Genomic DNA, 22,923 nt, shown 5'->3' with positions numbered 1-22,923 from the left:
CTTGGCTTGGCTCTCTGCGTGTCACCTACCAAGATGGCTTCGGGGGCATTTATCCCTGTCCCCCGCGTTTGCCAAGGTGCTTTGTTGGAGCTTGCGGATAAATTGCCAGCTGGACTGGGTGTTTATAAATAGTTATGGGCGTCATGTAGGACACTACATTTTTGCTACTTGTCTCTCTACGCAGGCATCTCCAGCGACTAATAGATCTACCAATCTACAATATGACAACCGGATTTCTACGTGTCAAAGGCGACACGATTGTCAACGACAATGGAGAGGGAGTAGTCCTACGAGGAGCTGCTCTGGGAGGATGGATGAAGTGAACACTCCCACCCTATACGAGTCTCACCGTCTCGGATTGAACTAACAATGTCCGTTAAAGCATGGAGAACTTCATCACAGGCTTCCCAGGCCACGAAGCCCAACACCGCGCGGCAATGCTCCGAGCTCTAGGACCAGAGAAATACGAATTCTTCTTCGACAAATGGCTCGAATATTTCTTCACCGAGGCAGACGCCCAGTTCTTCGCCGGGCTAGGACTAAACTGTCTCCGCCTTCCATTCAACTACCGTCATTTCGAAGATGATATGAATCCGCGCTTATTGAAGGAATCAGGATTCAAGCACTTGGATCGAGTAGTGAACCTGGTCAGTCTTGATCTCTACGCCAACCACCAACAACATTCAATCTGTGAACTAATCATGGCTATCATCCATCTGATATAGTGCGCAAAACAAGGCATCTATACTATCCTAGATATGCACGCCGTCCCAGGTGGCCAGAATCCAGACTGGCATTCCGATAATCCAACCGGCTATGCCGCTTTCTGGGATTATAAGGATCATCAAGACCGAACTGTCTGGCTTTGGGAACAGATTGCCGCTCGATATAGGGATAATCCTTGGGTTGCTGGGTATAATCCGCTGAATGAGCCCTGCGACCCTGAGCATGTTCGATTACCTGCTTTCTATGCGCGTATTGAGAAGGCCATTCGAGCGATTGATGGAAATCATATCCTTTGGTTGGATGGTAATACGTTTGCGATGGAGTGGAAGGGCTTTGATTCGGTTTTGCCGAATTGTGTTTATGCCATGCATGATTATTCGGTAAGTTGGGATTTCTCCACTCGTTCTTGTCAATGTGGACATAGTCTCATGCTATTGTTAAGTCCATGGGTTTCCCTACCGGTGACCGTTACAAAGGAACAGCCGATCAAAAGGCCTACCTCGAGCGGTCGTACCAGCGCAAAGCACAATTTATGACCGAGAACAAGACACCAGTCTGGAATGGAGAATTCGGACCCGTCTACGCAGACCAAACTTTTGACGTCGACGCCGAAACCATCAACCAAGAGCGATATGATCTCCTCGGTGATCAGCTGCGCATCTACGACAAGTACAACATTAGCTGGTCAATCTGGCTATACAAGGACATCGGGCTGCAAGGCATGATCTACACCAACCCAGAAAGCAGATGGAACAAGACTCTTAAGCCATTCCTTGATAAGAAGAGGGATTTCTGGCTTGATAAATGGGGCCGACGACCTGCTCCTGCTCCTGAGGCTGCTTTGAGGCCTTTGGTTGATTGGATTGATAGTGTTAGTCCTACTGCTAAGGATACTTATCCTACCTCGTGGAACACTGAACTGCATGTTATGCGTAATGTGTTCAATACATTTTTGGCGGCTTCTTTTGTGGATGAGTTTGCCGCGCTGTTTCGGGGAATGAGTGAGAATGATCTAGAAGAGTTGGCTTGGAGTTTCCACTTTGACGTTTGTGTTCAGCGTGAGGGATTGAATCGTATTCTGAGGGATCATGCACATGCGTCTGGTTAGATGGATGAGCTATGGCTTGATTGAGAGTGATATAATAGTGTTTGGATCTTATCAATTGCAGTGAAGTGCAGTGTAATGAGGGCATTGTGATTTATAAGTAGGGCGTGGCAACACCACGTGTTCCTGGAAATAGGCCTGAGGCGCCAACACCCACGCACCTTATGCGCACACTATCGATAAGCAGAAAAATCGAAAAAGATCGCGGGGTTGCGAACAGTCTTGACTTCACAGAGATTTGACAATGGCTGAATCTCTTGCATACCCGTCTACCTTGAATGGTATCTTTGACGGGGCCTCCCCTCTCAAAGGCCGCCTCGATCCCATTCGATTGACGTCCGACAGCATCGTCCCAATCTTCAGCCTGCCCCTCTCCCAAAAAGTCCTGGGCCACGATGCATCGAACGAGTCCATTGCGCAGGTCGCACAAGGCGAAACATCCTATACCGCCTTTGTCGCGGAGCAGGCACGCGCCGCAATTCAGTCAAGTGACGACCAGACCACCGAACAAAAGCAGTCCCAGATCCTGCACCTCGGTCTCGCGGCCTTGTTTAGCTTCCTGCAGTCCAATGTTACTGGACCTCCCCTCGAATTCAATTCGGCCGAAGTCTCGCTGCCATCGTCCCTGCGAAGCGAAACCACAACCCTCAGAGCTGTCCGGGCAAAGATCATCCGCGACTTGACCGTGGATGGAGAGGCAGCATACAAGCTCACACCCAACCCGGAATTGTTTGCTATCGCCAAGGCCCTCTTGAGCGATGCTTTCACTGAGGGACCGCTTGTGGCCAGGACAGCACGCATGCGCGTCAACTTCTTGCATCAGAAGATGCTGTCCGAGGTCACGAGCACCCTGCAGGATGCTATCTACAATGACGTCGAGGAGTTGAACAAGGCTGAGCTGAATGCAGACGAGAGAGGACGGTTCCTGCTGGAAAGGGCCATCATTCATACACACCACGGCTTTGATGTGAAGGCTCGGGCAGATATCGACGAAGCCGCCAAGGTGCGGCAGTTCGAATTTGCACTGACCGGCAAGCTGGGTAAGCGGACGAAGTTCCAAAATCGCGATATCAGTCAGCTTGTTGTGCTGGCTAAGAGTGCCGATGAGGCCTCATTATCCTCGAAGCCCTCCGGCCCCAAGAATGTGGATCTAAATGATGATACGCTACTTGAGGCTATTTCTTTCACAGACTCAAAGCCCAATGAGCAAGACAAGGCAATTCAGGGCAAGCTGTCGGCCAGCTTGGATGCCGTTGACGCCAACAACCAGCCCATGCTTAACCCTGTGGACTCTGCTCTTCTTTTGGCCCTTGCCTCGGCCATTACTAACACTGCACCTGAGAACGGTCTCACCCGCGAGGAAACACACCCCTACGCTACTCGAGTTCTCGATGGTGGCAGCTCTAACTGGCAGATCTACACACAAGGCCTTCTGGTCCGTAGTCGGGTAGAGGGCTACCGTTCTCGTACCGTTGAGCGCGCTGTTCTGCAAATGCAGGCACTTGTGGACCAGGTTATTGCCGACACTGCTACTTCTGACGCAGCCGCTCAGCAAGAATCAGGTGAACCTACAACCTTCTTGCCACGTCCTGAGCAGTCTGAATCTGCCCCAGCCGCTGATCGTCTCGAACACATCTGGATTCTCAACTTCTCAACAAGGTGGAACCTCGAGGCTGAGCTGGCCAAGCGCTGGGTTGACCTCGGTGGTCTGCGTACTGCCCTTGAGATCTACGAGAGACTGCACATGTGGGCTGAGGCCGCACTCTGCTATGCCGCAACCGAGCGTGAAGGAAAGGCAAAGAGCATCATCCGTCGCCAGCTGTACCAGCCCACCGGACCAGATGAGGATGACGAAAATGAGCTGTTTGATGGACCAGAGCGGTCACCGTTGCCGGCAGATGCACCCCGTCTGCTCTGTATTCTGGGAGATATCGACAAGGACGAAACCTTGTATGAGCGTGCTTGGGAGGTTTCCGGGCAGCGATACGCCCGTGCCCAGCGCTCTCTGGCTCGTCACTACCTCACCCTCACACCACCCGAACTGGAGAAGGCCGAGGAAGCCTACAAGAAGAGTCTACACGTCAACCGCCTTAACCACGGAGCATGGTTCGCTCTCGGCTGTGTCCAACTCGAGCAACAAAAATGGGAAGAAGCCACCGACACCTTCACCCGCACCGTCCAAATCGACGACACAGACGGCGAAGCCTGGTCTAACCTTGCAGCCGCCATGCTGCGCTCATCAGCCCCCGAGTCATCAGGCCCAGAGGTCGTAGTCGACGAAGCCACCGGCGAAATCACAACCCAAGAAAATGAGCCCCACAAGCGCAAGCGCGAGGCCCTCGCCGCCCTCCAGCGCGCAGCGCAACTCAAAAACACCGACGCCCGCATTTGGGACAACGTCCTCACAGTCGCAGCCTCCATCCCACCTCCATCAACACCTTTCCGCGACCTGGTCACCGCCCAAAGACGGATCATCGAGCTCGTCGGCGCAAAGAAGGGCGAGAAGTGCGTCGATCTCCCTATCCTGGCTATGCTGGTCGAATTCTTGACCACAGCATTCGAATACGAGCGCCTTCTCATCCGCTCCGAGGATCCATCCGAGGCCCCCATTGTTCGTACGGGTACAATCCCCGGCCAGATCATCACCATGATTGACCAAAACATCGTTCCACTCATCACTCACTCCTCAGCCCTGTGGCTACTCGTCGCTCGCGTCGAGATCTGGCGTGAACGTCCCTTCGCCGCATTCGAAGCCCACGAAAAGGCCTGGCGCGCTACTGTCGCTGCTAATGCACAGGGTGCCTTCCAGATGGGCGATGAGAAGCCCTGGCTGGAAGTTGTGCGTGCTACCGAGAGACTTATCCGAGACGGATACGCCAAGTATGGCCCCATGGACCGTGAAGATCAAACTGTCGAGGGAAATGCCGAAGCCGAGCTCGTCGCTCGCGATTGGCGGTTCAAGTCTCGCAGTGCCGTGCGCGGAATCATGGGCAAGGGCAAGGACTTCTGGGAAGACAGCGAAGGCTGGGCTCGTCTGAAGGAGTTGCAGTCTGAAGTTACGGGCAACTAAGTACATGAAAAACGGATACTGTTATGAACCATAGAGATTATGATTGCTATTTGCATTTTGATATTCATTTGGTTCGATTTTGTTGATTTAGCAACACGAAGCTATGCATACCAAGTTACCTTGTTCTCGATTTACTGTAGGCTTGTAACTTATCGTATGTATCACTTTGCTTCCAGCTTTCTTTTCACCATCCCGCAGAAACTCTCGAATAGGACACTGTCGGTTCCCTGGGTCCACCGTACCAATACTTGTACCTCTTTGTCTTCGAGCTTCTGGCCTCGGAGTAACCGTAGGTACACGCGTACTCCCAGCTGGACTTGTGCTGGTACATCTTTCAATCTGCCTGCGCCTTCCTGGCCAGCGAGTTTCATCTTCCGGCGTGCTTGTCGAGACCATACATTTTCAGCAGCGAGACCAGTGCCCGCCGAGGCATCTTCATCCCAGCTCCAGAACCAGGGCAGGGAATCAAATTCGCTGTTTAAGATAGCGCTAGCTGTGTCAATAGATGTACCGGGTGCCAAAGTGAACGCGTAATCAGCAGGGAAGGGAAGCAGATGCTTCGGGAATCCAGGTATTCCTCGCGCAGCGGTCTATCGAACAGTTAGGCACGAGAACAGATCAAAAAAATCTCGATGAAGATTGCATAAACCATACCATAATGGGCCGTTTATTCCCCCACGACCAAGCCAGAGCCCACCGCTTCGTCTTGTTGCCCTGTACAAACTCGGTGACGGCATAATTGTGATTATCGTGCTGCATCAGCATCTCAACAAGAGCGGAGACACTACTCAGTTTACCGAGCATGGATGTATACCACTGGATACGGTCACGCAAAACGAGACTCTCGTCGATCATGCGTTTCACGAAAGCTACTTCTCCACCGCGGGTGACCATTTCCACCTCGGCGCCGGTACACGCCTGAATAAACCATTAGTACATGTATGTATTTTGTTTTGCTTTTGGCATGACAAATATTTGGTGGAATATTATACTTACCGAAAATGGAGGCCGTGCCTTTTGCTCGGCAGATTGAATCAGCTCATCGCGCGAGGTATAGAAGGGGGGATTGCACATGGTAAAGTCGAGACTGATTGGTAGCCAATGTTACATCAGAATAGATTCTAGCAGGGACAAGTTTCAGGAGAGATGCACGTTTCATGGCCAAGCTTATCTAGCGGGAAGAGCGGTCCCTCAGCGTCGGTATTGATAACCCGAATTCGGTGCTCGAGGTTGTTCAATCGAACGTTGTGCTGAGAGCTGCATATGTTATTGGAGTCGATATCTACCGGGTCGATCAGTATCGTTTCAAGTAAACGTGATTGACGAACATACCCGTTGCAACAAACTTCCAACCGGGCCGGATTGTGCAGCCAAGCAGCGGGTAAATACTGATACATCCGGTCCCACTGTGATTGATGAGTTGTGATTTTCAGGCGGGTGGAGCGGGAGAAACATACATATCAAGACCGATGACTTCTCGGTTGGAGTCATATCCAGATTTGAGTTCTCCAGTGGTGGAGTCTAGAAGATCCTGAAGCCAGAGAATGTAATTGAGTCTGTTGTTTTTGTTAGTCGTGTACAAGTGAGGTATCGGTATCAACCTTGCGTGGACATACCTGTTTGGTACCTGCCAGCGAAATCAGTGCATGTACATAAGATCGTCGCTGTTTTAATATAAATGCATACCGGTGGACATAGTCGATCTTCAGGAATCTCCACTTTCAAATGAAAGTCCTGTTCCAGGAGGGTAGTAGTGAGCTGCCTGCATGATGTTAGTTATCCACTCGTGCAAGGATTCCAGGCATTAAATGACTCGGACTTACCGGACAGCGGCTGGGTCGCTGAAGTCTAACTGAGATTTCGGTTTCAAACTTGATATCCCGTTAGTGAGGGTGCATTTTGCGTAGTGACTGAGCACAGGCCAGTTCACGTACTACTTGGCGAAATCGCGCGACTGCAGCGCTAAGGCTGCGAAATCAACGTCGTTTCTGTAGAGACTTCGTGCATTTTCCATTTTGAGCGTTGCTTTCACTTTGAATATCCACTCATTGTACTTTTGAGATATTTGATGAGACGTTGTTGTTGGTTACGACGGGGAAAAGGAACGATGTGAAGTTAGGTTGAGGGCGTCATGTGACTATGCAGAACCCTTGAATTCACGACAATGTAAGAATAGTCTTCTATATACAGCCCAGAAATCCAATAATTAATCGCCAAAAAGGTGTATCGCCGAGAATTGAAACCATATATGCACCGCTTTTGCACCGAGAAGCCCAAATCGTCAAGTCGTTACAGGCATGTGCCTGTTCTGTATCCTTTTTTGTTGAACCATATTTCCGATATTCCTCCTCAAAGTCTCAGTTTTAGGCATTGTTTTCTTTCTTTTGGTAGCGCTCGTGACGTTCAAGTCGCCATTGGTATCCCCATCGCATCTCGACCATCAGGAGTGGGAGCATGGCGATGGTAATACCCGCAAGCAGAACGAATGTCCACTGAGCAGTGATGGCATCGATGATAGGCTGCACGGCGGCGACACCTGCAGCGCCAACCAGACATCTCATCAGGTTGTTGACGGCTGTTGCGCTGGCGCTGGCACCGGGGTAAAGATCGATGACGAGGGCGCTGTTGATGGTGAAGATGGCAGTAGAACCATACGCAATAACGAATTGTAGAATGATGGGAAGTGCAAGGTGTGTGCGGAGGGACACACCATAGACAGCAACAGAGACAATGAAAATTGCACTGATCCACCAGGTGTTGCGCATACGGGCGTATTCGATGGGGAAGTCCGGGTGTGTCTTGGAGTTAATGCGGGTGTCGATGGGAAGGTTGTGCTGCAGGCAATACTCGCGCTCGGTCCTCTTGTGGTTGTAATCCATCAGATATCCAATTGTGTAAGAGCCAGTCATGCATCCGAAGCCATTGCCGAGGAAGGTCAGGCCGACCTCCATTGAGTTGAGACCATACTTCTGTTCGAACAAGTCGGATGTAGAAGATGTGACCATGGACCAGACAGTGTACACAATGCTACCAAAGAACAATGTGATGAAGACGTCCTTCTCACCCAAAAAAGTGAGAGGTGCAACAACGGTCCTCCAGGTGACGTTGGACTTCTTTGCAGAAGGGGTTGAGCCTTCCTGGGCATCCTTTTGTCCGGTGATGGAGTAGATCAAAGGCCGGTACATGCCCTTGAGAGGAACAGTGCCATTACCGGCGATTGTACGGAGGGTTTCAGGGAGGAAAAACAGAATGGAAAGGAGGCTGATTCCGGATACGATGATCAAGAACCAGAAGATGGACCGGAATCCGAGGTATTCAGATAAGATACCACCAAATACTGGTCCGATTCCTTGTCCCAACATGCGAACTGGATAATGTCAGCTTTGGAAGTACACATTGTTTGAGCGGGTAGCTTACCTCCACCAAAGATGCCAATCAAGCTACCTCGCTCTGCTGAGGTAGTGATATCGCCAATGACACCGGCACCTAATAAGTTAGTAATGAGATCAGGGAATGATAGACGTTTCATCTTACCAATTGAGATGGTGGCTGCACTTCCAGCAGCCTGTAGGGCTCGGAAGACCATGAGCTGGGCATAATTTGTGGAGACACCCAATGCAATATTGGCAATCATGTAGACAAGGAATGTTCCAATAAAGATTACACGGCGGCCAAGAACATCGGAGAAGGAACCCCAGAAACTTGGAGCAAGACCTTGAACAATCATGTATACAGTAACCGTCAAGGTAGCTAATGACATGGAGACATCAAGCTCCTATGTTATTGTTAGGATGATAAGATGAGGTCTTACTGGAAGTGGACTAACCTTGGAAATCTCTGATAGCGCAGGGAAATAGATATTTGAAGAGAGTGGGGAGAAGATGGCGGCGAAGGAGACAATGATGACCATCTGCAACTTGCGAGATCGAGTGAAGACATGGTATGGTGGTGGTGTAGCCGCTTGGGCTTCGAGATTGATTGACTCTGCCGGCGTTGATGGTGTAGAAATGTCCTTCTCATCCTGAGGCGAAAGACTGGGGCTTGAGTTGACAGAATGCTCTGTGACTCTGGGCTCCTTGAGAGTCTCAGTAGAACTGTATTGAGACATAATGGGTAGTTATAAAATAGGAAAAACAACTTTGTATATGTGGAAAGAGACACAGGTCATTGACAATAACGTCGATAGAAATGTGACTTCATCGGATCCAGACAGCTTTGGATTAATCTAAAGTTAAAAAATGGAATGATAGCAGCCTTTTGTATTCTGATTTCAGCCCAACTCCCCCTGATACAATTCGAAAATACCAAAATATTAGGCGGACCATGCGTCTGAGAGTGAACTAAGCCTGGTCCACTGTGGGTTTGACCAGGGGGACCACAGACCCATCCCCTTGATAATAGAAATGGCAAGGATCAGACAGATCTGGTAAGGCCGACGCAGCTCAATTTGACACATACAGGCGACGATCACTTACATATACAAGACCCAATGTTTGCAAAAAGGATTGCCGTCATGCTGCTTACGATTGAATAATGTCTTCTGGCTTGCATGTATTGTATTGATGTCTATCCACGGAAGGGGCTCATTTTTAAGGACTACGCAAGTCATTCCGGGGAATTGAATGTGACGAACAGTGGAACGGTGTCTCAAAAAAACATCCTAGGGCAAATGCTATTATCCACTGTAATTCCTTCCGATGTTTGTATACGCGTGCACTATTTGACAGATGATCTGCAAAGCATGTGCAGTACAACCGGTTCCACCCATAGGATGGGAAACAGTCCCGAGATGTCAGTGACATCTCGTGGACTGTTCTACTTTCGGACTCGGCATCTTGATACAGTCCTCCCGAGTTCCCGAGGGTCCGCAGTCGGGGATGCACGATAAGCAGAAGGGTATACCGAAACCAATCATGTCTAATGTCTAACAAGCCAAGCCTTGGCCATTTAGATATCTTGGATACGGGGAGGAGAAACCTGAAACCCGCCTCTCTCGCTCCAGGGCTTCTTGACTCCATGTGCTCCATTATTAGCGATTATGCTCATTATCTTCACGCAAGTGTCGAGCTTCCAGTGCCTAAGCATTATTGATTCAGGGGGAATAAAAGAGCAACGTACGTCGTGTAGTTACGTAGGTAATCATCCCCTTGGATCTTGTATAGGGGATCCCTTGCCGCACGCAGAATCCCCTATCCAATGAAGACCCGCAAAGGGGGCATGAGGCTTAGGTTTGGGCACTAAGGATCCAATGAGGATGCAGTATAGCACCAGACAAGCATTACCCACAAGCTACTGACCAATGTTGCTGCATTCCAAGCTCCGGGAGCATCATAGGTGGAGGAAAGGCGAAGAATGAGGTCCAAGAACATTTCGGGACAGGGTTCGCGCTAAAGGGAGATGATCGACACATCGAACGGCCTCTATGTCCACTGTGCACAAATGGTTCCAATCTTCTACTGTCGATCAGCTCCACTGGTGCTTTGTGTTTAGTGATTGTGATTCTTTTCTGGTCTAGTCTTCCAAGTACTGTACTCCACTGAGGACCACGTGCGCCACGTCTAGAAAATCCCAGCGGAGTAGCCAAGACCTCGTCATCGTCTGCGATTGATTCTTAACCTGCAATGACTTGCACATCTCTCAACTGACCTTCGATCATATCCTTTCGGGGTATTTCTTTCACTCGTACTCAACCTTCCGCTCGGCTAAGGCTGGTTAAGGCTGGATAGGGCTGATCAAGGCTGATACTGTACTATCAGTTTATCTTTTGGCACGAGAAAGCTCTTTGATCCCTCAATTTTGATGCCCAACGCCAAGACCCTGAAACTCACGGCACAGCTCCCAAATCACTTCCCTGTCGAGCGCCACCGCCGAGAGATTCCGAGAAAATATCGGCTAGCCGACATTAATCTTACTTTATGCACGTTCAGTGGTGGTTCTTGTAGATTGGCCCGGCATTATACGGTACTCCGATCAAAGATGCATCACCACTACATCAAAGTGATCAACATAGCAGGGTCTGGGCCTTTTTGGCTTACATGTAGGGTTACAATCTCCAAAGGTTGCGAATCACATCATACATACATGCATTGGTTTCGGTCGGGCGACCAGGGCAATCTCATCTATAAACTTTCAGACTGCGCCCAAAAGGGACAAGCACCCGTCGGGGTCCCTTGAAGAAGGTCCACCAAACAGTTGCAAGCTGAAGCGCCGAAACTTGCACTTCATATGTCTGGTCTTTCGGATTTATTCTGTAGCGCCGAGGTAAAGTCCTTAGGTCTATCTGGTAATAATTTTCTCTAGAGTCGTTGACATCAATTGCTATGGTTACTTGTCTCCCGTGGCTTCCTTACTTGATGTATACAACCAACCTTGTAGTTATTTGATAATTTTTTTAACCCCTCTCCTTTTTCCTCTTTTTTCTCTTCTCTTTAAAAGAGTCAATTTTCGGTATTAATGTATGAAACAATAGTCCAAGTCCACTGTGGCCTCTAGCAGCCTTCTCGTAGATCTATTAGCTTCCCCCTGACAGGCATGAAAATATTCATTTGAAACACACAGCCAAAACATGAATAGTGTAAAATATGTCTGCCTGCGTTACGACGCCATGAGGCTGTGTTCGATATATTTGAGTTGGCGCTTCAATAAAACGCATTGGCCAGGGGATTTGCAGATCCAATGCAATGCAACCCCTGGATTGCCCGAGTCCATTTTCTTACAAACTTGGACTTGCACTAGAAACCCAGATAAGAAAGTTCCAGACAATTCTGCAAAGAATGCAAGTAAGACCGAAGACATTGCGACGGAAAGTTCCAGCATAGCATCATCACATGGAAACAATGTTCCCAATGTCCTTCCAAATCGCCGATCATATCCACCCACGCCAGACACAGAAGAAATAACGTCACAAACATACATCTCAGCTAGATTATCTCCGACCAAATCCGCTCCCAATTTTTGCGTAGCGCCATAACCCACCTTGGCTCCACGGCTCCAGTACTGTTTGACCCGAAACACAAATCCATATGGAACCTGTGGACCACGGAGACCCTCATGCGGCATCTTGCCTCGACTCAGCTCTTAACTTTTTCCGCCCTACAGGGCTCCTCGGAACACACCTGATCGTCGACATATGGAACTCGCGTGTGGATCTGGCGATAGCGTGAGGGTTTAGTATAGAAATCCCAATTTGATAGTACTGCGATTGTGCAGCAAATATCTGTGCAACCCACAATAACGGTAGGGTGTCCCTACAGGGTGAAATAGATACATACGCGGCTTTTGCACTGGCCTGTTAATTGTCCCTCGTGCACATCTGACTTGATTGTAGTATCTTGGTAGAAACCTTGGTTTCTTGGCGCCGCAAAATTGAGAACCTGGCGTGGCAACTTGTTAGTCGAGTTGGGACATTCATAATCTCAATGTACGGTGTATAAATGGCGGATTCATAAATCGGTGTCCTATACAATACATAGGTCGATTACATAGCTTCGCCGGATTTATATATATTGAACATGTATGCAAGCTGTTGCCAACATATATATACATCCCCTGCAACTCTAATACATATGCATGCATACTTCTGCTATTTTTAGACGCTTGAGCCAAGTCTAGAGTATCGTACCGGATAGATACTATTCATATTGCAAATTTAAAAATTCCTGGTCTTGATGTGTTGAATACAACGATATTTGCGTTAACGTATAAATTACTTGTGATGCTTTTGTATCCATGACGTAATGTTCTTCAGCGGAAAGTATATTCCGCCTAACCACTACATACACTCCAGCAAAATTGCTGGATTGCAAGAATTTATCTTCAGTTGAATCTCTTTGTTTCCATTCCAACAAAAAACTACGACAATATCCCAATAATACATCGTATCAAGTCCCATTATCTATATCGATTCCAAGATGTCGCACTTGCAATACTACTGCTACGACGGCTGGGGCCAAAAGGCCAAGCGAGACTTCAATTACAGCCAAGCCGTCCGCATCGGCGACCGCATCGAGTGCGCAGGCCAAGGTATGAAAATCCAAGGACATTGCCCGAACAAGCATGCATGCTGACAGCATCTCCCACAGGCGGCTGGGACCCAAAGACCTTCGAGTTCCACCGCGAAATCAACGCCCAGATTGACCAAGCTTTCGCCAATGTCGATCTGAACCTGAAGGATGCAGGAGGGAAGGGATGGGAGCAGGTTTTTCGGGTGAACTCGTACCATGTCCCAATCAACAACGAGGCCCTCGACGCGATGGTGCGAAACTTCAAGAAGTGGATGCCTAACCACCAACCGATTTGGACGTGTATTGGTGTTTCAAGACTTGGCGAGGATGATATGCGGGTTGAGATTGAGGTGGTTGCTCATGACCCTTGAGAATTGCGGTTGAAGTTGATATAGCGTGAGATGCGTTTTTGGATGAGACCCATGGTGCCCAATTTCAAAATCAAGAATGGTAGATAGGCGTTACCACGTGAAAAAGAAAATTGGCTCACGAATGCATAAGAGTTCTGATGATAATGATTATTCTCAACGGCTGCCGCCTCTCCCTCCACCTCTGCTTCCACCCCTCCCTCTGGGCTTGCCCTTTCCTCTGCCACCAGTCATTCGGCGTCCCGAGGCCTGGACATGAGCAATATCTTGCTTATTCAGGTTCAATGTACCCCCTGAGAACTTGCCCACGGAGGAACCTCCAACACCACGCTCTCGTCGCCCACTGTTCGATTTGGAAACCTTGTTAGGTCTCTCGAGAATAATGCCGTTCTCCTTAGCTTCACGGCGGCGTCTGTCTTCCTTAGAAGCTGCCTTGGCATTGATGCCTCGTCGATGCGCATCTGGCATCTTCTGCGCATAAAGCGAAGACTTAGCTCCGAGGGATTGCATGCGCATATCCAGAGCCTTGAGACGGTTTTTTCCAGTGGGTGCAAGATCGTCTGCGGAATCGAGGAGGTGAGATTCCTTGAGGAGTCGCTGCAATGCGAGATCGTGCTTCAAGTTCACAGCGTCGTGGGAGTCGTCCTCCTCTTCCTTCTTGGTTGCAGGGTCGTCCGGGTTGGCGCTCGGTTTCTCTAAATTAGATAATAATTTTCCACTCTGCAGCAACATTATTAGTATTGGACCCCAGCCTCTTGATATTCAGCACACACCAAAAATGCCTTTCGAGTCTTCTTGTCCATTCGGTCTTCTGGTGCTATGTGGGCATCCGTGTGTTCCACCACCTCGACTTCATTGCTCACGTCGCTGAAGTCGGATAGATCATCTGAGCCAAGCTCGGATCCAGAGAGTTCATCCTCATCTTCATCGTCGTCCTCGCCCTCGCCCTCGGAATCCGTAGAATTGGCGGGTTTGGCGGTATGGCCTGGCAAATCAAGAGGCTCGAACTGCGCTTCGAAAAGTTTGCGGAATACGTCCTGCGCATTGTCCGCGGGAGGAGGACTCTCCTTCTTTTTAGGCTTAGAGACAACAGTGGTCTCGCGCTTCCGTTTTCCGACCATGATGAATGCGTCTGTCGATTATGTAGAGGAGTCAAAACAATCGCGCCGCCCAAGAAGTTTTTCGAGCTAATCGCCGTATCACGTGTGATAAGAGATAAGCCCCTCGACTCTGAGCGTCGCTGAATATCACAATTCTTCTCTCCAATTCGAAGACAATGACCAAATTCAGACCGTGCATTGACCTGCATTCGGGGCAGGTGAAGCAGATTGTGGGTGGTACCCTCAGTCAAGTGGCTGCCGACCTGAAGACCAACTACGTATCTAAGCTTCCCGCCAGCCATTATGCGGGATTGTATGAGAAGCATGACTTGCGCGGTGGGCATGTTGTGAAGCTTGGCCCAGGAAATGAAGAGGCTGCTCAAGAGGCGCTGAAGACATGGCCAGGTGGTTTACAAGTTGCTGGAGGTATTACCGACCAAAATGCCCAATATTGGATTGACCAGGGCGCGGACAAGGTATGCACCACCCTCTGCGAATTACGGATTTCTTGATTGGTACTGTGTTTGATTGAGAGTTGAATGAGATCTGTTGGCCCTGTGGCTGCTTCAAAATCCCGTTCCAAGTCCTCCGTCATAGTAATAGTCCGATGGCGCTAATCATGGAATGCGGGACAATAGGTGATCATCACTTCATTCCTTTTCCCTGCCGGCAAGTTCTCGCTCGAGAGGCTTCAGTCGGTTCTGTCTGCTCTCGGCGGCGACAAGTCAAAGCTGGTCTTGGATCTTAGCTGTCGCAGAAAAGACAATACTTGGTTTGTGGCCATGGACCGCTGGCAAACCATCACGGAAATGGAGATTAACCAGGGTATGTCCTTATATCTTTCATCTCTTGACTGTTGTTGATATGTATTGTTTGCTCATTGATATCTTATAGAATCCATCGCATTACTGGAACCATATTGCGCCGAGTTCTTGATCCACGCTGCAGATGTAGAGGGCCTGCAACAAGGTGTCGACGAGGAATTGGTATCCAGACTGGCTGACTGGTGTACCATCCCTGTGACCTATGCCGGAGGTGCGCGCAATTTGCAAGACCTAGAAAAGGTCCACACGTCCAGCAAGGGACGAGTGGATTTGACAATTGGCAGTGCGTTGGATATCTTCGGTGGCTCTGGAGTGACATTCGATGAGTGTATCGAATGGAACAAGTCTCATTAAATAGAAACAAAAACAATAAATGCCCAACAAACAAGTTCAAATATGCAAAATACGCAAAAAGCATCAAGTTGATGTTTCATAGATGGCGGGTCTGGGCTTGTCCGAAAGCGGATTAGGGCCTTGCAAGTGAAGGTCCGCCCGCCTCCGTATCTTGAGACTTCAACCTCTCTCTTTACTAGCCCTTTAGCGACATACTCTCTCTAACCTATTTTCTTTATCCGATTACCCTTCTCTGGATCCTCCTCTGTCTCCGCCAACATGAAGCCCGTCGTCTCTGCCCTGAACGCCTGGTCCTGGTACGCTCTTCCAACCCATCTCCAACAATCAACCCCGTCGATCTAACCTCTCGCCCGCCAAATAGTGTCGTTATCTCCCTCTTCGCAATCGTCATATTATCAGTTCTCGGCTCCCTATACAGCGTACATGAATCCGACCCTCTCCGACACCAGCCCGCCCAAAGACCCGGCCCTCACAAGGCATACGTAATATGACATCGAGCGCTAACAAGAACTTCCCTGATACAGAGCAACAACCACGCATACACCGGTTCAGAAGACGAGCCCGAAGATGGTCCCGCAGTCGCTGCTTCAATTTACACCGCTGTGATCGTTTACGCTGTACGTCATTCCCCATACCTCGGACACAAAAGACCGATCACTGTACAAGAGAGAGAGAATGGGAGAATTGGTTACTGACGATCTATTTTCTGATCAATAGGGCTTCTTCGTGTTCTGCGGCTTCCAGGCTTTCCTCCACATGCGAAACAGCAGGGGAGGTGCTATATCACTGCATTGAAGCTGATATAGCATACGTCCTTTTTCTTCGGTGTCCTGACAACGCGTTTATCTATCGATTTGCAATATTTGGGATGAAATCTCGGTGTTTTCTATTGGCCAACATGGTGGTCTTGGATTGATGAGTTTGATGTGCCTTGAAGCGGAAAGACAGCGGAGATGGTGTCCGTCCCCCGGCAGTCATCTTGCCTGTCTCATTGAGCGACTCGTACGTATTCGTCCATGAATGAGCAAGCATCTGCTTGGAAGGCGTTTGCGGGGCAGGTTTCCCAGTCTTCCTTACTAGAACACACAGACGCACAGACGATCTACCTGCGACTTGTACATAGACCGCTCGAACTATAGCCAGCTTCTTTTTTTGATATCTCATTATGTCCATTGATGCATCTAAAGAGCAAACTTTTGTAAAGACATTTATTCATCATCATTGAGAAAAAGCATGATTTCATGACCGCCAACGCCAGTGGATGCAGAACCAGATTTAGAGCTCCAGCTCCAGCACCTAGTTTTGTTTTGTTTCTTTCTTCTTTTTCCAATCAATCACTCCTCATCTTCCCAAGGGTCCAGCATCTTGGACATGTAAGGACCATCCAAGAAGTACCCAAGACGAGCATAGTAGCTACGCACGCCAACACCGGAGATAACACTGATCTTCGTACTGCCGTGCTCCTCACGAGCAATGCGCTCCGCCTCCTCCATTAGCAAGGTTCCAAAGCCGCGGTGCTGGAACTTGCGGGCATCACGTCCATGAAGTGGCACAGCAGAACCATAAACGTGCAACTCGCGGACGATACTCGTCTGCTGGCCTGTGAACTCTGGACGGAAGGTGTGGGTGTCGCTGCACTTGCGCAGACGAAGCAAGCCAATGAGGATATCTTGCTTCGGGTCCTCGTATGCCAAGAATGTTTCCCAACCGCCGTTGGCAGTGTAATCACGGCGGATCAACTCGATCTGCGAGGGGCGGATCTTGTTCTTCACTTCGTTGATGCCGACCTCTCGGGTGCGTACGTCACGGCAGGTCGTACCGAAGTCCTTCATGCGTGCCAATGCCAGTTCGCGCAGGTTGCCGTTCTCCACACCAGATGTCACCAATGGCATGGGGATATCGCGCTGAACTCGGTAGATACGAGTCCATGGAGGAACCAGGGCGAGGATGCGTGCGACTAAGTCGATCAGCGCATTGGGGGTGTAGTTCTTATAACGGCCGGTTCGCCACAATTCGTAGAGACCGGTGCCTCGAATGACAAGCGTGGGGTAGAGCTTGAGACCGTCAGTGCGGAAGTTGGGGTTCTCGAAGTACTCCTGGAACTGGAAAAGATCGCGCTCCATTCCAACATTGGGCAAATCGGGCATCATGTGGCTGACAACCTTGAAGCCGGCATCCTTGGCAAGCTTGAAAGTCTCGGCCACTGCTGCCACAGTATGACCGCGGTTGGTGTCTCGCGCAACATCCTCGTACAGACTCTGTACACCGATTTCCAGTCGAGTACAGCCGTAGCGGAGCATACTGCTCAAATGTGTGTCCAGACAGTAATCCGGTCGTGTTTCAATTGTGATACCCACACACTTCACGTTGCTCATTTCGCCTGCCTGCACGGCCTCGTCGACATTGTCCGTTTGATATCCGCTCAGTGCATTGTGAAGCTGTGAGATGAAGCTGTCACGGTAGTCTTCCGGCAGCGACATGAAAGTTCCACCCATAATGATGTATTCGACCTTATCTACGCTGTGGCCGAGAGATTTGATCTGGTCCACTCGTCCTCGCGCCTGTTCAAATGGATCGTAACGAGCGCGGATCGCCCGCATCGAGGTTGGTTCATATCCGGTGTAGGATTGAGTCGAGTATTCGAAGTCAGAGTCTGGGCCACCGGGGCAGTAGACGCAAATGTTACCGGTGTAGGCGATATGAGGGCATCGGTGAGGTTTGCACATAACTGCCACCACGGCGATACCAGAAGAAGTTCCTGCAAATCGAGTTAGCTGCTGCCCAGCACTCCCCCAGATAGTTGTGACATACGAATAGGCTTTGCGATCAGCTTCGGTAGAATGTATTTCTTGTAGTGTTCAGGTACTGCGGCAATGATGGCCGTCAGTGGCGGCTGGGTCGACAAACTGTGCTTTTTGGCGATCGTGCCGCGCAACTTGTTGAGGTTGACATCCTTCTTAGGCTGTGAGGAGTCCCTTGAGGACTCGTACTCCTGGATCAGGGCATTTGCAATGTCGGAGCACGCTCGCATGAACCGTTCGTTCTCCGGCACCTGCTTCGCCATCTTCTTGGCGTTTCGCTTCGTGTTCGTGGGGGTCATCGTCATGGTGGCCATGGTGAAGAGGATATCACCGCGCCGAGGCGGGAAGATGTGGAGAGAGAGTGAAGATGAAGCTGTTGAGCTGTGGTGGTGGGGGTATAAAAATTGTGGTCGCCGAGGCCTGCGCCCGAACAGCACTCGGATCCGCTTAAGTAAAAGATTGTCCCGAGCGAAAACTCCCGGGCGCGCAACCCGATCCCTTCACCATACCCGAATCCTTTTCTCTCCTTTCATACTCCTCAACACCTCTCCTCTCTACCTATCGCAATGCAGGCCTTCCGCCGTAACACTGTCTCGGCCCTCCGCCAGTTCGGTGCCACCCAGCGCCGGACTGAGGCCACCTCTGCCTACCAATCCACCGTGAACAACCTTCGCATCAACAAGGACACTCGCGTCCTGTTCCAGGGTTTCACCGGAAAGCAGGGAACGTGAGTGCAGATTCTGCAGATTCCCTAATAATTGTACGCGCTCGACGCTGACACTTCGTCTCGAAATAGCTTCCACGCAGAGCAGGCCATCGCCTACGGTATTTTCTTCTTTCGCCATCGCGACGAGTCACCCATTGCTTACACAGGATAGGCACAAATGTTGTCGGCGGTACCAACCCCAAGAAGGCTGGCAGCACTCACCTCGACCGTCCCGTCTTCGCCAACGTTAGCGATGCCGTGAAGGAGACCGGTGCTACCGCCTCTGCTATCTTCGTCCCGTATGATCCTACGATTTCGATGAAACCAGAATAATTGCGCTAACTGCAGTCAGTCCCCCTCTCGCTGCTGCCGGTATCGAGGAGGCCATCGCCGCTGAGATGGGCCTCGTTGTTTGGTACGTGTCAAACCAATGGAACTTTTTTTTCTCCCTATTAGGAGCTTCAAACTGACGGGATTTTCTTCTATAGCATTACTGAGGGTATCCCTCAGCACGGTACGAATCGTTCGAATAGCACATGAAGCACGCAAACTGATTGTTTTGATATAGACATGGTCCGCATCACCGACATCCTCAAGACCCAGAACAAAACCCGCCTGGTCGGCCCCAACTGCCCCGGTATCATCGCTCCCGTAAGCTATCAACATACAATCCTTCGAAACGCGCCGGGTACTCATATATCTCGATTATAGGGACAATGCAAGATCGGTATCATGCCCGGCTTCATCCACAAGCGCGGTCGTGTCGGTATCGTCTCCCGCTCCGGTACTCTGACCTACGAGGCCGTCAACCAGACCACCCAGGCCGGCCTTGGTCAGTCTCTCGTCGTCGGTATCGGTGGTGACCCCTTCTCCGGCACCAACTTCATCGACTGCCTGAAGATCTTCCTCGAGGACCCCGAGACCGACGGTATCATCATGATCGGTGAGATTGGTGGTTCCGCCGAGGAGGACGCCGCCGAGTTCTTCAAGGCCAACAACATCCACAACAAGCCCGCCGTCTCCTTCATCGCCGGTATCTCTGCTCCCCCCGGTCGCCGCATGGGTCACGCCGGTGCCATCGTCTCCGGTGGTAAGGGTGGTGCCGATTCCAAGATCTCCGCCCTGACCGACGCCGGTGTCATTGTCGAGCGCAGCCCCGCCAACCTCGGCAAGTCCCTCCTTGCTGAGTTCGTCAAGCGCGACCTTGTCTAAATTAGTCGCTGTTGATGCATCATGTGTCTTGTTTGCCTGTATCTTTATGCTACAGCTGGGGATCTGAGGTGATATTTGCCATTTATACTATGGGGTTTTATGGGCTGTTCCTTGGTAACTGCTCCTGTATTCTTTTTCTCCTTTGTGTTAGAGACCCTTGAAGTAATTACTTTCGTGTAACTTTACTGTATCCCGCATTGTGCATCATAGATGATCCAACAAGGTAGATTAGTAGAGTAGAACTATATAAATGCAGGTATTATACATCAACTTCTTCCTTCAACGTCCACGAAGCAGACCCTGGGGGTGGTGCATCTCGGACTTTCCAGTTCGACCGGTCTGCGCCCTCATCCCACGATAGCACTTCCTTATAGTAGTGACGGTAGGCCCAGAACTTGGGTTCTTCATGGTAGACAATATCATCTGGTTCGAAATCCACCTGGCCCCAAGCTTCGTTGATGCGCGCCACTGCTTCCGCCCTCGAACATCCGAGCTTCTGGATTTCAGACGTGATTTCCTGGAAGAACTCGTACAAATCTTGGTCTAAAACAGGCAAGAACTCTGAGGTTTGAACTATTTGACTCGATGTGGGCTGGGGATTGGTTAGTTGGTGTCTTGATATGTAGTCTTCAGTGGGGGGTAGCCTTACCTGTTCGTCACTGTTTCCAGGCATTGAAGCGCTTGTCTCTGTCTCTTTTGATTCCGGCATTTAGAATACCGAACTTATGAATGAGGTTCTGGAAATTCTCATCTTGAGGGACTGATCTCTCCTTAAATAGGCGTTCCCCATCGTAATACGAGGCCAAGCGGATCGACCTGACTCACTCAACTACCAAGCGCTGAAGATCATTTCAGGATCGATACTACATGTGTCGATCTTGATATAATGTCGGGGATTTTGGTAGCTACTCTATAAATTGCATCTACGCAATCATCTAGCCCATTGGATAGCGGCGCGGCTGGCCAACTTGGTTCTGCTGTCAACCACCTACACGGTCCTCTTTTTTCTTTTTCTTTCTTTCTTCCCAATACTAAACATGTCATAAGTGTATATACCTTGATAGCTCTCTATATAAGGCCTCTACATGTCTTATTGAACAGCAAATGTGCCTAGGCTGGCCCGTTGAGGGAATACAATGCCTGCAATGCCTGTACTAAGCCTATTCGGGAAGTATAGCATTATGGCTCACTGGGTATGCTCCGATTGCACCAATGCGTGTATTTCATGGACTGAAATATGACTTTTATTGATAGTTTTTCCTTCCATGGTATACCTGCTTGGGAAAGAATGTGGTAGCAGGGCACTTGGCATTTCTAAGGAATCCAGCTGAGCCGACAGTAGCCACGCTCTACAATCTGGTATCAAAAGATGACAACCAGCCACGAATTTCTGTTATGTCCTATATAACCTATATGTCCTATATGTTCTGTTCTGTTCTCATTTCGCATCGCATCCATCGCATATATCCCTGCTCAGTTGCCAATTAGTATATAGCAGATCTTCATTGCAAGTGCAGTTGGGATGAGAGAGAGAGAAACACCATTTGATGATTCATGTAGTCCATACATGTAGATAATGTAGATGATTTGAGGCCTTTCGACGGTGTTACGGCAATATGTCTCAGTATTCTTGTAATATGCTTGTATCAGTGTTCATGTTTGTACTTTGCTTCTTCTATTTCTTCTTCGTTTCATTTTCAAGAAACAGTGTTAGTATCGGCCCTGATACTTGATCTATTTTGACATGCTCTATGCCTCGGTTTACTCAATTCGACCACCGGGCTCTTAGTAGAATGGACATCCGCAAACATCCACTCTATTTCTTAATCTTCCTCAAAGCCTTAACCACCTCTTCCGTCCCAATAGCATCAGCAAACTCCCCATCAAGACTAGCAACAGTAACCTTCTGAATAGTCTCAGAATCAATCCCAGCCTTCCCAAAAGTAGCCGTCGCATCAGCAACAAGCACAATCCGCCCCTTATCAACCTGGACGTCCCTCTCATGGGTACCATCCGCCCTCAACTTAACAGGACCATCCCCAAGATACCGATCCACAACCCCCAGATTAGCCGCCATCCGCACAGTAGTCGAAACACAATGATCAGTCGTCAACCCAGCAATAATGAGTTGACGGAAACCCTTCTCACGCAAATGCGCCTCAAGACCTGTTCCAATAAACGAAGAGTTGACGCTTTTCCAGAATACAGGCTCAGACCCATCCGATGCAGGAGTAGCGAAGTCTAGTGGACGGATACCCTGTGCCGGGTGAGAGGGGTGTAGCGGAGATCCGGGGGTTGTGGATGAGTGGAAAATGTGGATGACTTCAAATCGAGAAGAAGAAGAGGTGGATTTTGCAGTCCGGAATGCAGCGAGAAGTGCTTGGAGGTTGACTTCGTAGAATGGGTTGGATCGTGTGGTGCCCCAGTGTGAGATTGTTGGTTGGTGGCTGAAGCCTGCTTGATTGTCGATCAGGATCAGGGCTGTTGGGAGGCTGAAGTCCAGTGGCGCTACCATTTTGATAATGTGAGATGCTAATTGCTCGATACGGAGTAGTTGTTAGGAAGTTGATTGACGGTTATTTATGGGGCTATATGGGTCATTTTATATCGGGGACGGCTTTTCCGTGACTCACCCGGCTCACTAATCAGATCTA

General features: G+C 49.6%; 12 protein-coding genes across 12 annotated transcripts; 6 read left to right on the top strand and 6 right to left on the bottom strand.

Annotated features, from left to right (window-relative positions):
* Nucleotides 1-221: 221 nt before the first annotated feature.
* Nucleotides 222-1,834, top strand: PENARI_c002G07576 (glycoside hydrolase family 5 protein; the record flags this gene model as incomplete). The annotated part of the gene is made up of 4 exons (XM_022627654.1): nt 222-319; nt 383-647; nt 726-1,106; nt 1,151-1,834. 4 exons carry the CDS (start codon nt 222-224, stop codon nt 1,832-1,834), a joined length of 1,428 nt encoding a protein of 475 aa, XP_022492500.1.
* Nucleotides 1,835-2,075: 241 nt separating this feature from the next.
* On the top strand, nt 2,076-4,901 carry PENARI_c002G00574 (uncharacterized protein; the record flags this gene model as incomplete). Its single annotated transcript, XM_022627180.1, has 1 exon — nt 2,076-4,901. One exon carries the CDS (start codon nt 2,076-2,078, stop codon nt 4,899-4,901), a length of 2,826 nt encoding a protein of 941 aa, XP_022492421.1.
* A 161-nt stretch (nt 4,902-5,062) lies between these two features.
* On the bottom strand, nt 5,063-6,915 carry PENARI_c002G02432 (DUF890 domain protein; the record flags this gene model as incomplete). Its single annotated transcript, XM_022627303.1, has 10 exons — nt 5,063-5,491; nt 5,556-5,819; nt 5,898-5,988; nt 6,054-6,183; nt 6,234-6,307; nt 6,359-6,457; nt 6,518-6,528; nt 6,588-6,663; nt 6,725-6,772; nt 6,836-6,915. 10 exons carry the CDS (start codon nt 6,913-6,915, stop codon nt 5,063-5,065), a joined length of 1,302 nt encoding a protein of 433 aa, XP_022493006.1.
* Nucleotides 6,916-7,264: 349 nt separating this feature from the next.
* Nucleotides 7,265-9,009, bottom strand: PENARI_c002G01971 (MFS transporter; the record flags this gene model as incomplete). Its single annotated transcript, XM_022627271.1, has 4 exons — nt 7,265-8,268; nt 8,319-8,387; nt 8,436-8,676; nt 8,728-9,009. 4 exons carry the CDS (start codon nt 9,007-9,009, stop codon nt 7,265-7,267), a joined length of 1,596 nt encoding a protein of 531 aa, XP_022492474.1.
* Nucleotides 9,010-12,811: 3,802 nt separating this feature from the next.
* On the top strand, nt 12,812-13,275 carry PENARI_c002G04998 (RidA family protein; the record flags this gene model as incomplete). The annotated part of the gene is made up of 2 exons (XM_022627482.1): nt 12,812-12,923; nt 12,983-13,275. The coding sequence occupies 2 exons, from the start codon at nt 12,812-12,814 to the stop codon at nt 13,273-13,275; spliced, it is 405 nt and encodes a 134-aa protein (XP_022492654.1).
* A 153-nt stretch (nt 13,276-13,428) lies between these two features.
* On the bottom strand, nt 13,429-14,393 carry PENARI_c002G07518 (uncharacterized protein; the record flags this gene model as incomplete). The annotated part of the gene is made up of 2 exons (XM_022627650.1): nt 13,429-13,992; nt 14,046-14,393. 2 exons carry the CDS (start codon nt 14,391-14,393, stop codon nt 13,429-13,431), a joined length of 912 nt encoding a protein of 303 aa, XP_022492461.1.
* Nucleotides 14,394-14,548: 155 nt separating this feature from the next.
* On the top strand, nt 14,549-15,550 carry PENARI_c002G08059 (1-(5-phosphoribosyl)-5- ((5-phosphoribosylamino)methylideneamino)imidazole-4-carboxamide isomerase HIS6; the record flags this gene model as incomplete). Its single annotated transcript, XM_022627699.1, has 3 exons — nt 14,549-14,848; nt 15,011-15,197; nt 15,267-15,550. The coding sequence occupies 3 exons, from the start codon at nt 14,549-14,551 to the stop codon at nt 15,548-15,550; spliced, it is 771 nt and encodes a 256-aa protein (XP_022492288.1).
* Nucleotides 15,551-15,808: 258 nt separating this feature from the next.
* PENARI_c002G05649 (uncharacterized protein) lies at nt 15,809-16,345 on the top strand (the record flags this gene model as incomplete). Its single annotated transcript, XM_022627533.1, has 4 exons — nt 15,809-15,846; nt 15,912-16,032; nt 16,075-16,167; nt 16,268-16,345. The coding sequence occupies 4 exons, from the start codon at nt 15,809-15,811 to the stop codon at nt 16,343-16,345; spliced, it is 330 nt and encodes a 109-aa protein (XP_022492681.1).
* Nucleotides 16,346-16,884: 539 nt separating this feature from the next.
* Nucleotides 16,885-18,665, bottom strand: PENARI_c002G00569 (Elongator subunit ELP3; the record flags this gene model as incomplete). The annotated part of the gene is made up of 2 exons (XM_022627178.1): nt 16,885-18,308; nt 18,362-18,665. 2 exons carry the CDS (start codon nt 18,663-18,665, stop codon nt 16,885-16,887), a joined length of 1,728 nt encoding a protein of 575 aa, XP_022492850.1.
* A 252-nt stretch (nt 18,666-18,917) lies between these two features.
* Nucleotides 18,918-20,269, top strand: PENARI_c002G11173 (succinate--CoA ligase (GDP-forming) subunit alpha; the record flags this gene model as incomplete). Its single annotated transcript, XM_022627902.1, has 7 exons — nt 18,918-19,078; nt 19,148-19,176; nt 19,230-19,356; nt 19,410-19,472; nt 19,546-19,571; nt 19,626-19,708; nt 19,769-20,269. The coding sequence occupies 7 exons, from the start codon at nt 18,918-18,920 to the stop codon at nt 20,267-20,269; spliced, it is 990 nt and encodes a 329-aa protein (XP_022492563.1).
* A 259-nt stretch (nt 20,270-20,528) lies between these two features.
* Nucleotides 20,529-20,978, bottom strand: PENARI_c002G12410 (uncharacterized protein; the record flags this gene model as incomplete). Its single annotated transcript, XM_022627989.1, has 2 exons — nt 20,529-20,861; nt 20,919-20,978. 2 exons carry the CDS (start codon nt 20,976-20,978, stop codon nt 20,529-20,531), a joined length of 393 nt encoding a protein of 130 aa, XP_022492778.1.
* A 1,107-nt stretch (nt 20,979-22,085) lies between these two features.
* PENARI_c002G10018 (uncharacterized protein) lies at nt 22,086-22,784 on the bottom strand (the record flags this gene model as incomplete). Its single annotated transcript, XM_022627828.1, has 1 exon — nt 22,086-22,784. One exon carries the CDS (start codon nt 22,782-22,784, stop codon nt 22,086-22,088), a length of 699 nt encoding a protein of 232 aa, XP_022492749.1.
* Between the last annotated feature and the right edge of the window lie 139 nt (nt 22,785-22,923).

The sequence above is a fragment of the Penicillium arizonense genome, assembly GCF_001773325.1.
Source record: "Penicillium arizonense strain CBS 141311 chromosome Unknown PENARI_contig002, whole genome shotgun sequence".
NCBI lineage: Eukaryota > Fungi > Ascomycota > Eurotiomycetes > Eurotiales > Aspergillaceae > Penicillium > Penicillium arizonense.
This window is presented reverse-complemented; position numbering and strand designations above follow the sequence as displayed.